Genomic DNA, 16853 nt, shown 5'->3' with positions numbered 1-16853 from the left:
TTATTTATCTTGTAGTTAAAGGAGATAATTTACATTATATCTACTCCATGGTTATATGGTTAAAAGTCCTGCAAGGTAAGTGTAGGCTAGATAAAGTTGCAGCCATTGAGTGTTTCCAAGTCAATGGTATTGTTTTCTGCCTAGTTTACTAACACACTACATATTGAAAGGCATTGACTTTATTTGAATTTATGTAAGAATCTTCATTTTTACAGTGTGGGCAGTTTCAAAATTGCTAAATTACTGCAAGAAATTCTAATTGATGCTTGCATTTTCATTAAAAAACATTTAACATTCTGCAACACTGTCCTTCTAGGAAAATCCTTGTATTGTTTACTTTTATGTTGTTCCACCAGATCTTACAGCTTGCTAAATTCATCAGTGGTTTATAACATCTTCTAGGAAGAAAAAGCTGTGATTCATCAGTGCAGACAAAGCTGGGCTTTAATCCATTTCTATAACCATATTGCCAAGTCTATATTGTTTACATTGCGTCTCAATTAAGAGACAGGCAGGACACCTGGTACTTCTTTATCTAAGTCCCACGGGCTGCCAGATGACTCAAAATCCATAACAGGTGCTAAGGCAGTGTGAGTGGAGCACCATTAACACAAGCTGGAATTGGATAAAATTTGGATTGTGCTTAACCACTTAAAACACTCAATTATGAAATGAAAAATGTAACCACTCTGCACCAAGCTCCTTTACAGAAGGCTTATAAAGATATGTAGAATTAAAGTGCAAGTGAGCTGAACTTAAAATAAATTTTAATTTCAGTATATTCTTTAGAATATGAACTATATAAAAACCAATTATATAAAAAAGTTGGGGTTCTTTTTAAGAAAATCATATAAAAAGAAATACTGAATTGATTATAATTCTCTTCATCTGATTAGGCAGCAAAAATGACAAAAATTATGCTCAGACTTCTAGCAATTTCAAAGTTAAGGGGAAAAAAAATCAAAATAAATACTACTTATCAAATTCTTCAACTCTGTAGAACCCAGAAGTTATTTTATTTTAAGGACTTTGGCAAATGAAAGCATCTTATGGAAGGATTTAAAAACCAAGAAGTTCAAGTGAAAACCTGTATGACAGAAGATACGCCTTTGCACCGAAACATCCCACTGCAGATTTCTTTTCAGCAGTTTTTCATCTAAAGTGACTGAACTACATATTAAGCTTAGACTCTGACAGAACACACTGCATGAGAGAAAAAATGAGTATCAGAAATTTTACAGTGGACAATTACTTAAGAACTATCTGTATCTAAATGTGCAGTAATCCAATTAAGTTTCTATTTAATATTGTAATTATCAAGAACACAATATAGTGATTTTATTACCAGAGTAAGCAGCTACAAAGTACAGTAAACTGTCATTTAAGACAGTGTCAGAGTATCTATGATAAGCAGCACATTGGCTTAAACTAATGCACTATATGCCTCTAGGGAATGACAGGCTCAGAGACTGGGTTTTAACATCAGAATCTATCCATTAATCTCGACTTAAATATAATCTACTCTGCAGTAAGAGGAAGAATGGGCATTCAATGAATTATCTGTTTGAAATATAGCAGGAGCATACTAATACAAACATATAGCAGAAAGTACCAGTTTCGGTACCATTTACAGTGTATTGTTGGTTCTACAAACCATGAACTGCATTTTAACATGGAGTTAAAAAGGAAGATCAAATGGCTAGCAGGATTGGAAGGACAACACTATAACTCTGGCTGGGTGGCTAGATGAATGATGACAGTATTTAAAAATACTCCACTTGTCCATGTTTTAGTAACAGGCTATGGACATGAAAACAAAGCAGTGAAGAAAACCATGCTGAAGCCCATATGTAGGCAGAATTCCCATCCCGACTTAGAGGGAGGATTTGTCTTACTAATGTATCCAAGATGGGAATCAATGAATCTATAAGGTATGTTGTGCTAATTGTTTTGAAGCCCATTACAGCTGCCACTGCTTCAGGCTCTCTCTGGAGTGATGGAGCGCTGATCCTGTGGTCAGACAGAAGCGCTCACCTGGCAGCTGTGGGTTTGCAGGAGGCAGTAGGGGAGGCACAGGGCCACCAGCCATGGGACTGAAGTTTATTAAAGCTGTTGTACCAAACAGACCAACGAGAGATGTTAAGGTGTGGGCTGAAGTGATAACTGCAACAAACATGGAATACTACAGGCCAGAGGGGAACTGCAATCACACAAACTAACTCCTGATGTTGGGAGAGGGATTTATCCTCATTTTGACATCTGGCATTACATCAGTTTTAACTCAAGTAATTAAGGTTGATAGGTGTAAAGAACACAGAAGCAAAACTAGTTCTCTTCTCTCTGGTATTAGCATGAATGCTTAAGCTTACTGTTTTCATGCATTCAAATATTTAAATTTCTACTTTAAATACCTTCTCTGCAAATATAGACATATTAATTGATGAGAAAAACAGCAAGTGTCTTTTCATGAAGAAATCACTACAAACTGCAAAATTACACAAAAATTATATTAGTATTAAATACTGTCCAGTAAAAAAACTGCACATACAGGTACATGTTCATTTGCCATTCCACACTACTAGTAACAAAAGAAACTTCTCTAATGAGAAATTCTGTCATTAATTCCAATATGTCCTTTAATGAACTTTACAACTACCTTTTTAAAATTTTATAGTTAATGAGAAGGTTTTCTCTTTACCTTGGGTTGCTGCAGTACCAATAGCAGATAATCTACTTACAAGTCTCTATGGAGGGCAGCAAAGTCAAGTTTAAAAATCATTTTTAAAACTCAAAGTCAGGCTTCTATTTAAATAGAGAAAACAAATACGAATTTTCAGATATTTCTCTCTTTTTCTATTTTGAACAGCAATTAACAAAGCAGCCCCTTCGCCCTCCTCCCAAATGCTGTCAAGCTGTTGAGAGCAGTCTGCAGCACTACAATGGTACTATTGTGAACACAGCCTGGGCTTCCTTCCCACAGAGAGTTAAGTGGGCAGTTCCTGCTGCCCATGATTGGTGTCCAGTGAAACAATACTTAAGAGCCAGGTTTTATCAGTTCCACGCCAAAGAAGTGAAGCCAGGGAACCCAAGCCTTCATATCATGCTGAACCATATGCCAACCCTGCTGGCCCCTAAGGTTTATCACTAAGAATCAGGATCCATCGTGTCCCCTGTGAAATTTCACTTCACATACCTTCTGTGAAATGCATGGCTTTGCTGAAAACTGACCTTTTTCCACAATTGGCATGAACAGATGGATGGTAACTATGGTTTAGCAAGCCGAAATTAAGTGATTTTCTAATAGCATGCATTCTTCTGTGTTTGTGAGGAGAAGCATTCAGAAGGAGAGAGATGTATTTGTGACCCATGGATCTATTCAGATGCAGTTAATCGGCAATTAAACTATTTTCTCAATGTCTAGAAAGTATATTGAGATTAATTTGATTGGCCAGGCTATGATTAGGACTCATGTCCTTCAGACTGCCATATGGTAATTCCAATTACTGTAACACTAACTTTTAATCCTTGCTTTATGTTAGCTTATTCCATTTTCCTACTACGTCTGTGGCACATACGGAATAAACTAACCTTTGGTGTTATAATTTTGACCCTGGTGAATATTTTTACATGAAGTACATTCAATCTCCAGCTAGATATTTCCACATACCACCAGGTATTATATACAAGCCCTTTTTTCAGTAACTGAAATAACAGACCTGTAGGAGGACAAAGCCAACCAATGTGCTAGTTTCTACTAATCTATTTTTTTTTGGTACCTATCATCTTCTAATCTCTCTGTTGGCACTGGAAAGCATGCCCCAACTGTTTTGATTACCATATGCAGAATGATGCAGAAACAGTTTGCCAATATCTTATTCAACTCATCTGAAAACATTATCTCATGTCCATTACGGTTTTGCCAGTTTTGATTGTTATAAATAATCTCCCACATTTCCTACCAATTTAAATATCAGAATCAACCAAATGCAATGCCATATACTTATTTTTATATATACATGGGTTTTTGTGTTTTAACATACAAATATTGCAAGTTGTTTGCACATCCCTTATCTATTATGAGAATTTATAACAAGAAAGGATTAAATCAATACACAATGCTGGTTTTATGCAATGTAAAAACAGGGCTTAAATAGTTTAAAAACATTTCTTTCTTTACATCTTAGAAATATCAGGAAAAATTGTTTAATCTTCCAGGCTTTTATTCACAGACTTCTGAGAGGCATCAAATAAATCTGTATGAATTTTAACACCTTAAGGGGGCAAGAGCCATAACATTTTAACAAAGGGCTTTTGTTACCCCAAATATTTAATTAATTAATAAGGTTAAGTAGGTATTAACAAAAAACCTGTCACTTTGTGTTACACACAAGGCAATCAACTCTGTGTAACAATGGATTAGTTTATCTTTTTCATTCCAGTTTAAGAACTTGTAGCCTTCTCTCTGCAAATTTTTGTTTAAGAAAGGGATTTATAGACTTCTAAAACACATTTTATAATGAGCAATTTCACTACTAACTTTCAGCTTACAGTATACAAAAATTTTCTCCCTTAAAAATATGTTGTAACAAAGAAAAATTCCCTTCTGTCAAGTGATCTGTACTGACATATCCAGACTCAGAAGTTCTAGGAGGCTGATAAAGCACATCACTGCTTTTCAGGATAGCTCACTGTCCTCCTTCTATGCTAAAGGAGAATGCCACCAGCTTATTTTGTAGAGAAATCAGTAGAACCAATATTTCTCCTTCAGTTGGATGAATTATATTTATGAAAGAATGTAGAAGTAAAAGAATCTAGAATGTATTTTTCCAAACAGTACAAAAATATTTGAGTCTCCCCCACAACTGTCCACAACATTAACAGAGCACTCAGGTCTTTATAAGTGCAATTAATAGTATAAAACTACATTACTACAGTCAATCAGTTTTGCATACTTGGTATTTTGTGTTTTTACCACTTTGAGGAAAGTCCCATGCATTTCATTAGGGAAGAGTAGCTAATAAATAAAGTGGTACTACTAATTAAAATATGTTGTAGATATCTTGTGATAACAACAGCATTATTAAACCCATGCGCTTAAACTGCACCTCTTTAACATGTGCTTCAGGCCAGGCAGTTTCACCTCAGTGCCCGTCAAGGTCATGGAACAGATCTTTCTGGAAGCTATACTAAGACACATGGGAAATAAGGTGGTGATTTGAGACAGCCAACATGGCTGTCCTAAGGACTAATCATGTACAAATTTGGTGGCCTTCTACTACAGTGTTACAGCACTGGTGCATGAGGCAAGAGCAACTGATGTCATCTACCTGGATTTGTGCAAAGCATCTGACACTGTCTGACATGATATCCTTGTCTCTAAATTTGAGAGACATGGATCTGATGGATGGACCACTTGGTGGATCAGGAATTGTCTGGATGATCACACTCAAAGAGTTGTGACCAACAATACAATGTCACGCTTCCACTCACTCCTCAAATTAAAAATGCATGAAAACCAAGTGAAATTTTGTGAAATTATGTTCACTACATGAAAATGTAGCAAACGCAGCAGCTTGGTACACACATCTGCAAGTATTTCTCCAGCAGTTATTTGAAGTGTCTATATGACAAACACTAAGGCAAGAGTTTAAAAGCCTATCACAAATGCTGGCTCAATCAGTTGTCTCTAGTGGCTAAAATCAAAGGCATTTAAAGTGATGCTTTGGAATTATTCATTGCAAAACAATCCTATTCTTTCAACAGGTAACTAATAAATGATGGCTGAGAACAGGCTTGCACTACCTCTGAGGTCCAATTGTTACTCAGAACACTGCCTACTTTTGCTCCCTGGTGTTGCATTTTAACTCTAATTGCATGATCAAGCCAATAAATTGGACTCAGGGGACAAAAAACCCTACAAAAGTACCTACCCTGACAAAACCAGAGGTTTCAAGAAAATGCACTTCAAACAGAACTGAGGCAAGACGAGACAAGCAAAAGGAGAGGTATCAAGGCTTGAAAGACAGTCATTAATACTGACAGATTACTGTAATTCTGGCTGTCAAGGTGATCGATTTAAGCAGCATATGCCAATCAATACTCTTCTCATTTACTGAGCAGCATGAGATATATAGTTAGGCAAGATGTCCCTAAGACAGGATTTCAAACCATACTTAATGAACATAAATAGCACAATTTATGCTTTGGAATCTTAGCTCTTTTTTCATTTAGCCTTTTTTTAATTGGGCAAACTTCAACGTGATGTTATCCATACAAAAAATTTAGATTATCCTATTACACTGCATTGTCATTGTGTATACAATTCTTTTAGATAAGATATTTCAAACGGTACTAATTTTCTGTATAACATATTAAAACATTAATCTTGAGTGTGAACATTCTTAAATGCAGCAGTTATTTAACTACTGTGCATTTTGCTTTTTTTGGCATTAGTGGTTTGCCATTCTGAGCACTTTAGCCATTCATGGTCACACAAGTAACTTGGTATTATATCTTCCTGGTGTTTTCCCAGCAATTTTCCTTAAAACAGTCTCTTTTTGTTCAAAAATACTAGTGAAAACACAGGAAAATACATTAATTTGCTGTATTACTTCAGAGGAAAGGTAGTGTAAAGGTAATAAAGATATAGCTATTACAGGCATTGCAAGGAGACACACAGACACACACAAACACAATTCTATAGAGATATATACAGATACAAGACTTTCCTCTTATATTTAGGTTTCTTATCACGTGCAGAAAAATTGTTACATGACTCCTTGAAACTGAAATACCTGAACAGTCCATTTAAACAATCATATACTCGTACACGTCTTGGAAATCTTTGGTTTTTCATGTTGCATCATTGTATGCAGGCATTTCATTTATCAATCACATTTATAATTACTAAAATATCAAATAAGTTGTCAGCGGAACTAGGATTTGGGAGAACAGAATAACTGAGCAATTTGAAGTACAGGAAAGACTGAAAATCATATTCTGTACCTTATGATTCTTGCTTGAACTAGGAAAACAATTTCCACTGCTAAGCAGTAAAATAGGTTTCAGAAATAACTGTATTTTCTTGTGGAAAAAACAGCAGGGGTCATATGATGAACTCATCCATGGCTCTTACTTGAAATCATATCAGATAAGGCTACAATGGCAGGCATCAGGGATGGAATAAATATTCACTGAAATTCTGAAATTTTAAATTATTTGTATAAAATACATGAAGTAGTTTTTAAAAAGTTTATCAAGTGTTATTTTAATGTTATCTTCTCAGCTGTGATGACAGAAAAAAAAATGAGGAACAGCTATGTTAAAACCTTATTAAATGTCCTGTATCAAAAATATATCACCAGAAATACAGCAAACTTTGCAGTCTTGGCTTATGGCAGATGAAAAAAATTCTAAACCAGAAAATACTAGAAGAGCAACTATAATTTCATGCATTATTCCTTTCACTACACCAAAACTAAAAGAGTGAGCAATCCTTATGCCCCTCCCCTTTGATACACAGTTGTCATTGATGCAGTATCACTCTATTCACTTTTTTTCTTACAGATGCTCATGGAGCTTTAAGATAGAAAACTTATTGGAAGAAGGGAAACTGGCACTGCCAAAATCAGTGCTATCCAGTTTTAACTTCTAAGTTTCTGTACTAGTGAGAAATCTTCAAAATCCTCATAAGTTACAGTTTGAAAATGCAAATAAAACAAATATTCTTAATTAAGTGAAACAAATGTTGCCAGAAATCTGAAGAATACCCTTTTCTCACTGCATGTCATTAATAAAGAACACTTTCTTCACTTTTCCAGTGCCTGCAATTCTATCTTGAGGCAGGAGATGGTCAAGCAGGCACAACAGACAGCGACACTACCAGTTCTAATAAAACCCTTTCTTGGGGCAGTTGAGTATCACCTCAAGAAAAAAAGCTTTTTCTGAGCAATCAGTTTCTAATACAGAGCAAACTTTTAACAAACCACTCATAGACATTATTCATAAATAAGTTACTGCCTTGTCAGACACCACATGGGATTAATACCTTCCCTTTCTCTGGAAGACAACTGTCAAAAGATTAGTTACAATACATCAAGTACCAACTGATAAGTCATACAATATCAAGAAAGTTAGAAGGATGTCAAATTTTCAGTTTTGATAACAAAGATTAATTTATCTAATCATTCAGATTAAGATTTACTCTATAACATTTTTTAGATGGAATAATTAAAGCAGCATTATTTTTTTTTTTTTGCTATTTAAATTAATTGGTTTCATGTGACCAAAAAAAAATCTCCAAAAAGAAACACCAGTTCTTGGCAATAGGTCAAAGGCTGCAGATTATTAGAAAGAAGTGAAAATTATGCTATGATGATTACGGATAAAACAGTCATGCATTTTCCAGGTATTCTAAAATGTCTATAAATTTCAGATTTAAAAGATGTTAAAGAGGATTTCTTACTGTGTGTCTAGCTTCTTACTATGTGTCTTAGGTAGCCTCTGTAATAGGGGAATACTAACTAAGACAGAAAGCACAGTGTCTGAATTGCACTATCTGAAGTGTAGATAGTTTGGAATAATTGTTAACACTCCAGAATTTGTGTACAATGAAAAAAGTGACACTAATTGTTTCACAATTGCAATTTCACTCCCACAAGGTTTCTAGTATTTGTCCTGCTTTGTTGCAATAATTGTAAAAAGCTGAATCATTGAAGGTGCCTACCATGTCAAGATGTACCTCTTGGCATCTGGCTGACATCTGCTGTTTATTCAGGAAGTTCAAATAAAATTTTACATGAAGCCACAATTTCTAATGTTCCAAATATTTAGTATTGATCCATTTCCCACACATAGTTGATTCTGAATTCAGAATGTGACAAAGTGCTTGCTCTGAGACATAAGCCATGAATAAAACTATTCATACAAGAATTTCAATGCAATGTAGTAAATAAAGAATATTTAACAATCCCTAAATATTGGCCTTCTTCTCCATCTTAATGAAAATGTGATTGTTCTCAACATTTAGTTCCATTATTGCACCTGCATTTATGAGTGGTAGAAGTTTTCCTAGCATATATGCAGCTGGAGCATACTCAGGAGATAAGCATGCACTTCTTAAGACAATGGTAAATGCAATGAGAAGAAGAAACACATCAGCTATGAGACAGGGAGGGGGGTTACTGCTGCTTCACTAGCAAGACACCAAAAGTATTTTGTCTTTGTCACCTCCTTCTGTGTGCATGTGTGCCACCTGTTCCTGAGGGGCTACTAGTATGAGAGAGCCAGGCCACCAAAAATTATTGGGGGACCAGAGAACCCCTGAAGCAGAAACTAAAGCAAATTCTACACACCAAAGCAAAAACTCCACCCAAAATAGCAATATTCTCTTCACACAGCTGCAGCAGTGAGCGTGTCAAGAACCAAATAAAGAAGGACACCTGCCATGCATGACTAATGTTTGCCAAAGAATTTAGTAAATTTTTAATCTTAGAACATGACCATACGGAAACATATTATAGTATTCTGAGCAAACAATAAAACCACAGAGCAGATAAAACCTTTAAAAATCATTAACCAAATCAAACCTTCAAAGTGTTTTGCTATCTAAGTATCCTATCAGAAATGTCAAAATCATGTCAGAAAGAGGAAGCTGATTGACAGAATATGTCAGTCTCAGAAAGCTACTTCAGACTGTACAACACATACTCAAAGTTGGAGACGGCAGTAAGAGGGAGATGAGCAGAATTTCTGGTATCCATGCAACCATTATTATACCATTCACACATACTACCATTGCCACATTGTGATTAACAGACCAGCGCATTAAGGAAAAAGTTGCAATCAGGTTACGTGAAGAGGTCTGAATATCCCTGCTGATTACAAATGACAGATGATTTTTTCAGTCAGGTCTGCACTTAGAAAATGCACTGTTTCAGACGGTAGATAAGCTCTCCTTGGAAGTAGGAGGGCCAACCTCAGTGCCAATTTTTTCCCATCCCATACGCAAGCAAATCAACACAGTCTTTAATTAAGAGTTTACAGTGATCTGTCACCACAAGATCTACAATGTGATACTATAAACATTCTTCAAAAGTGGATAAGCATAGGCCTACATATATATCTTTAAGTCTGTACTACGTTAAAAAGTGCCCACCATGTATTACACAGCACCATAAAACAAACCACATACCTGCAGACAGAGAGATATCTGTACACTGATGCTGGCTTTCAAATTAACTATTTCTGCTGGTCTACTACTGTAATAAGAAGAGCTAATACAGAAATGTAGTGCCTGACATCTGTTTTGTTTGACAAGTCTCAAGTACTCTTGTGCCCTTAACATCCACATTCAACTGGATATCATCATCTGAGTTCCTAATAAGCTAACACTGCTCAGTATATTAGACACTCATAAGTAAATGAAGATCAGTTTCAAGAACATCATGTCCAGATTCTCTTTCACTGACACTGTTATGGTCCTGGACTTGTGCAAATCCTTGATCATCAGCTTCAGTTTTCCATTTCATGTACCTTTTGAAACATAGCTTTTTTGTTCCCTTTTCCCTCCCTCTTCAAATGTATTGTTTTCATCACTCTGAGAGCTCTTTTTCTTTGCTCTGGCAATACTCCAACATGAGGAAAGGCCACCTTGATTAGTGAATCCTGTCTGTCTTCTGCAAGAGACATTAATTCCAGTAGTGTCTCCAGAAAAGCTATTTAACCACAGACCATAAAATATGCCTGTTCCCCACACCCTTTAGTCGACTACAAACTTAAAAGCCAGTGGTGAACTGCTGCAGCCATAGCTAAAATATCCCGGAGGAAAAAAGCAGGGGACAATAAAGACAGTCCTTGATGTCTTCAGCTCTGTGCTATCGCAGGAACATAATTAGATTCAACTTTCAAATGTTCCTAGATAACAGACTATGTCCATGTTACAGGAAACATCCACCAGTCTTAGCCATTCTTGTATGAGGGAAATTCCTTCTTGGCCTCAAGTCTGGCCATAGGTTGAACACCAAGAGCATGTCCATGACATTTTTAATCAAGAGGTTTTTAAACTACTGAGACTTAGGCCAGACTTTGAAGTTAGCATTTTTTGCTGTTCTCCAGTGACACAACTGACTCCACCAGAGCCTAATTCAAGCCAGGAAAGTTTGAGGTTTTTTCTAATTTCACACCAAGCAAACAGCTTTTAAAGAACTTCCCACAACCCCATTTTAATTTTTAAATTATTACACCAAACAGTAAATCTAAGATTCTCCAAGCCAGGTGGAAAAAGAATTCCACTGACGACTCAACAAAGTTTAGTATTAGTGCCCAGCCAACTGGTACTTCGTAGGCTTACCAAGTGATGACATGAAACCCACCAACCAATGCTACCTAAAATCAGATACACATAATGCTTTCCACTTACCATGCTAACCATACTAGGAGACATATCAGCATTTTAATGGAGGCCACACTATGTCATAAATGACATACTGTGCTTTGATGCATATTAAGAAGTGCAATTTGGAAAACTGAATTAAAAACGCAGTGCACAGTTCTCTGGAACTGGCTGATTCCTAGACATTGAGCCGGCAAGCTACATCCAAGGAATTTAACAAACCTTTCATATTCTGTGAAGTTTAAACCTACAAGTCTGTGGGGTTCTTTTGGTACTGCAAGTTTACTGTTTCAAAGTAAATAGTTTTCCAATTGCTCATCACTATACATCAATATAATGCTCTAAACCATCACTTTTGATGGTTGTTGATGACGATAATACATTTTAAATTCTTTGACTGAGCTACTTGAGTAATGACAGAAAGATCGGACCTTTCCAAACATGAAAATACAATGAATCAACGTGTCATCTACAGAAATGGCACAAACGTCACTTAATGTGATCACATAAAACACATCCATCATTCATCTGTAAATCCATTTCATCATATCTAATCCAAAACTCTGCAAGTATTAACAGTCACCAATAGAAAAAACAGTATTTTAGCAACAATCTATCACATGACAAGTATTAGTATTTACAGCTTGGTTGGAAAATAAGCACAGAATTCTTTTGGATCAAAATTTAAACTTATCTTTCAATTTATGAAATACAAAAACTTCTTGTTGTTTTAACTAATAAGTATATAACAGAACTCAATCTTAAATAGGGAAAAGGGTATAAGTGACTGACTTACCTTATGTTTTTTAATTTATGGTTGATAAATCTATTCTTCCAAGAGCAGCCCCTCCAAAAATACAGTTACAACAACAACAACGAGACAGCCTTTTCTGACACATTTACAAAGACACTAACATGATTTCGACATCAACTTTGTATTCTGAGCTGAGTAACAAAATCTGTATGACAGAAGTTTAATAAACTTCTCGCCTTGAAGGAAAGCAGCATTCTTGGAACTCGAAAATAAAACTAAGTCACACTAATACTGGATAAATACCTAATATCTTAAGGAAAGAAGGATTATTAACATCATGATATTGCTATTTTAGAAAGACTACTCACAAAAAAATAATTTTGTTAACAAAAAGTGACAAGTTCATGTTATAAAACATTAGGAACAGGCAATTATTCAACACTTAATCTATTATTTATTTAATTTTAAAAAGGTGGTCTTCATCTGAATGCTCTTCTATGGGTTTAAGTTCCCTAAGGGCACCATCACAATTTAAATACAATATTTTCCCTATATTAATCTAAAAAAAAAAAAGAAAACATGAAGATAATATCTGTAGAGCTGCAAGGGAATGTATATGCCTTGGAAACCATTTGAGTGAAAGGATACAAGTTTTGGTATAATGGGATTAATGATTTCAATGCACGGCTTGCATTTATAGCTGTTGCACGAACCATAATAGGCAGAATTTTTCCATTCACAATAGCACCATCAAAGAGTGGACCAAAAAATGGAACCTGAATAAAAAATTAAGAAGTTCAACATAAAGTAAGATCGTAGCTATAACAATTAGCAATCAACATTAACAATAGAGCACTCAAATATATGTCTTTTTCCCTCCTCATTGCTAGATAATCAAACCAGTTATTGTGTTGCAAGTCAGACCTTTTCTCTTGTGGAAATATACAGCCATATAACTGCTTGATATCCTTGGCAACAGATACCACAGCATTTGAAAAAAATTAAGCAACTATTTGAATACTATGTCTCATCAAAGATCATTTCCAACATCTGCTGCAAAAGTCCTAGGAACAGTCATGCATATGATGTGTATGAAGTTGAAAGGCTAGATGATAATATTGTAGATGGTAGGAAGCAAAAGAAATAATTCAAATCTTAAAAAAATTTTTATCATGGCTCTAGTTCTTAACATGTCTATAAGGACCAACTTACATACAATTATTGGTGTATTGACCCTCACCTCCTATTTTCTCTTTTTTTCTTCTATCTGTTCTTCTTCCTTTCTACATTACCTAAACAAAAAGACTATAAAAGCCCTTTAGAGAAGAAATCCGTGGTGAATGTTTAACCTCTCTGAGGACTAACTGTAAAACCTTATTCGTGAGATCAGTGGAAAACCTCAATATTTAGTATAGCTAGCCCCCAAAAGGTGAACAGAACAGATAGATCTTATGTTTTGGCATCACATTTCTCTCTAATCAATCATCATTTTGCAATTATAAAAAAAAAAAACCAAAAAAGCATTCAGTATTAAGTATCTTCATTTCCTGTACATGTGAATAAAGTTCTGAAGCTGCTGACGTAAAGCAGGAGAAGAGCACCAAAATTTGTGCATCAGCTCAGCAAAGGGAGCAGAGTGTACACTCAATATTCTTCCTGCTAAGAGGAAACAAATGCTGCAAAGGAATTTTAGACCCCTGTATTATTTTTGCCATTAGTCATTTAACGTAGTTTTGAGAATACTGAAATCTAATGGAAGGCACTTTTTTCACATACAAGGACTTATTTTTGGGCTAATAATAATCCCTGTTTTCAGCAGTTTTTGCTTTCCTTCTTAACCTGCATGCTCCCAATAATAGAACTATTTGTACTTAAAGTAGTAAAAGAAAGAATATACTTATTAGTTAAAAACGTAAGTAATCCAACAGTAACAAGACTGATTATCATTTTGGGCCTATCAATAGATAGAGGCAATCATCATAAAGAGGTAATCCTATTTATGTCATACCTCATTTATTAATATTAGTGCTTGTAGTAACAGTTTTAATATTTAAAGTATAGAAATTCATGGCAAGTGACAGCACACACAGAAGTTAGGTAGTACAAAATACTCATGACTACTTTTACTCAGTCAGTGCTCACTACCCTAAACCACTGTTTTAAGAAGAGGGTCAGCACTGACATTTGAGGAACAGTCATTAGAAAGAATGTGTGTTCATATGCCTAAGGGCTGAATGGTCTTGCTTTACTGAACTCATCTCCAAATTCTTGTGTGGAGTTAAGAAGAAAGTAAAAAATAGGTTTGAGAGGAAAAAAGGGGGAATATGATGTGGATGGAGGAAGTTGGAACAGGCCATTATTCAACTACCTCAGTTATGTATCAAATTTGATAAAAGATTTGACAAGTTTACTGTAATATTTAAATTATTATGCAGAATATTCTAGCTTTGTTTCCAGAATATGTTGGTAGCAGATATACTTTACAGCATCAGGCCTTTGCAATTTCAAGTTACGTATTTTACTATGCACCGTACTCACTCAGCTCTTCCTTTTCCCTCCTACCACCACTGCAACTGTCTATCACCTTGTTCGATCAATCTATTATACCAAAACCTCCAATTCTAAACAAAACTCAGTTCATGTTAAACACATGAAAGGAACACAAAAGAAAACAAACTCTTACCTCAGGCTTTTTCATGATCTGGATACTGAACATATGGTTTTTCATGGGATAGATAACTATAAGAACATCACCAAATTCTGTTGGAATTATTCCTCTTCTATAATCTCGAGTATGTTCTGACCAGACAATGTGTACTTCATCATTTCCTAAATGTCTTAGCTGGAAAACCAGGGATAAAATGCCATCAATTTAAATATTCTTAATTAATATTCTATAGCCACACAGCTATATTAAATGTACATATTTTAAAAGGACAAACCCACTAAAAACACATGAAGAAAAATGAGTAAAATAAGCAAAGTACAGTACAGTTCTTTTACAATTTCAGTGTACTAGTTGAGAGTACTGGTTTGTGCTACAGATTTTTATACATTGGTGTTAATTTCCCTTTAATTTAACATATATGTGAATATCCATTTTCTGCTGAAAGCTAACATTTTGTTGATACTATCTCAAGAATGCAGAGTGGTTCAACCTGATTTACTAAAATGTGTTCAAGATTGCCATCACTGATAGGCAGAAAACTATTAAATTCTGTATGAACTCCTAAAGTATACGAATGAACATCTGTTTAAAAGCTACATATCTGAGAAGTTAACCTCATCATTCTAGCCAAATTCCAAAGTGCCTACCACAAACAAAAAGCTTTTAAAGGAGAATAGCTACTGCATTCTCCATAGCCCCCAGAATAACTAAGATAAATGCTCCTTTTCAATGAAATCTGTATACTTTTGTAAAATAACACCCTGCTCCCCCACAAACTACAGAATGGCTCTTGATCTGGCTCAGAATGGCTGAATGGGTTCCTCAAAATCCATGCTGTATCCTCAGATGTAATCATATAACCAGATTAAGGAATTCCTTGAACACTCTGGAATTATCCGCATTGAAGATCCAAAACACTCCTGATAAACATTATCATCTGACAACAAATATTCACATCATGGAGAGAGGCTTTATGTATACTGATCAAATACATTCAGATTATTAAATGGGAGATTCTTTCCAGTAAGGGCTACTTCTGAAAATTCAAACTTGAATATCTTTTTTATCTCCTAGTGCATCACTAGTTATTGACAAATGTCTTCACCCTCAGTTTTCAGCTTGTTTCCACAGCTTTAGGCAGGTGGAATTTGTCAAACAATTGCCTTGATATTATTCAAAGGACTGCACTGTGAACTGCTGCTAACAGGTAACATAAAATTCCAATCTGAGCACATACAAGAAGCTATTCTATATAAAAAGCCAACAATTTGCCATAGCACTTTCAGAACACAACTGCACTTTAAATAAAAGCAAAACACATGCACAGTCTTCAGAGAAATTTAATTGCAATTATTCACTTGTTTATTTTATGAAACCTCCTGGAATGCTACCTTTGTCTTATCGGAAAGCTTACACCAGTTGTCAGTAGCAGACTTAAAAAAAACAAAAAAAATGAAAAAAGGGAAAAAGAAGCTGTCTCGGCTCTTCTCTGTTAGCTTTAAATTGTATCAGACTGAAGAACGGGGTTGTATTTCTACAAAAAAAGGATTTTCTTCCATGTTGGACTAGGCAAAGGACAGGTGGCTTCAAAACCCTATCTCTTCTTTGATGCTCAACAAGTCATTTGTTTTGCCTGGACCAGACTGTACATACACCTACACTACAATGGCTGTGGTGCCTTTGAAGTCAGCTGTTCTTGCATCTTGTGTAGATGGCTGAATTATTTTGAACAACACTTAGTTAGGGATGCTCCTGCACCAACACTTAAACCAAACTCAGCAAAAGAATAGGTTATAACAACAGTCACTACACTGAGCTTTATTCTACTAGATTAGAATAAAGCCAGACAGCAACCTGAATGGCTGATGTGCAACATGCAAACAGCAGCTGCAGGAACCTTGGATAATACTTAACAATGACAAACATCATAAAAGAAAATTAACTGCAAAATTGAACCTCTCCTACCTTAGAATCATAGAATCATTTAGGCTGGAAAAGACCTCCAAAATCATGAAGTCCATCTGTTAATCTAACACTGC

General features: G+C 35.3%; 1 protein-coding gene across 15 annotated transcripts in view; it reads right to left on the bottom strand.

Moving 5' to 3' along the window:
• The window catches only part of RALGAPA1 (Ral GTPase activating protein catalytic subunit alpha 1), a 130834-nt gene that overhangs the window by 20265 nt on the left and 93716 nt on the right, over nucleotides 1-16853 (bottom strand). For all 15 annotated transcript variants that reach the window (XM_019280397.2, XM_019280344.2, XM_019280370.2 and 12 more), the window contains 2 exons: nucleotides 14830-14988; nucleotides 12795-12922 (listed from right to left, as the gene is read on the bottom strand). In XM_019280397.2, the coding sequence (XP_019135942.1) occupies nucleotides 12795-12922; nucleotides 14830-14988 (287 nt within the window). The remainder of the gene's footprint in view (nucleotides 1-12794; nucleotides 12923-14829; nucleotides 14989-16853) is intronic.

This window comes from Corvus cornix, chromosome 5 (genome assembly GCF_000738735.6).
Source record: "Corvus cornix cornix isolate S_Up_H32 chromosome 5, ASM73873v5, whole genome shotgun sequence".
In the NCBI taxonomy this organism is placed as follows: Eukaryota; Metazoa; Chordata; class Aves; order Passeriformes; family Corvidae; genus Corvus; species Corvus cornix.
This window is presented reverse-complemented; position numbering and strand designations above follow the sequence as displayed.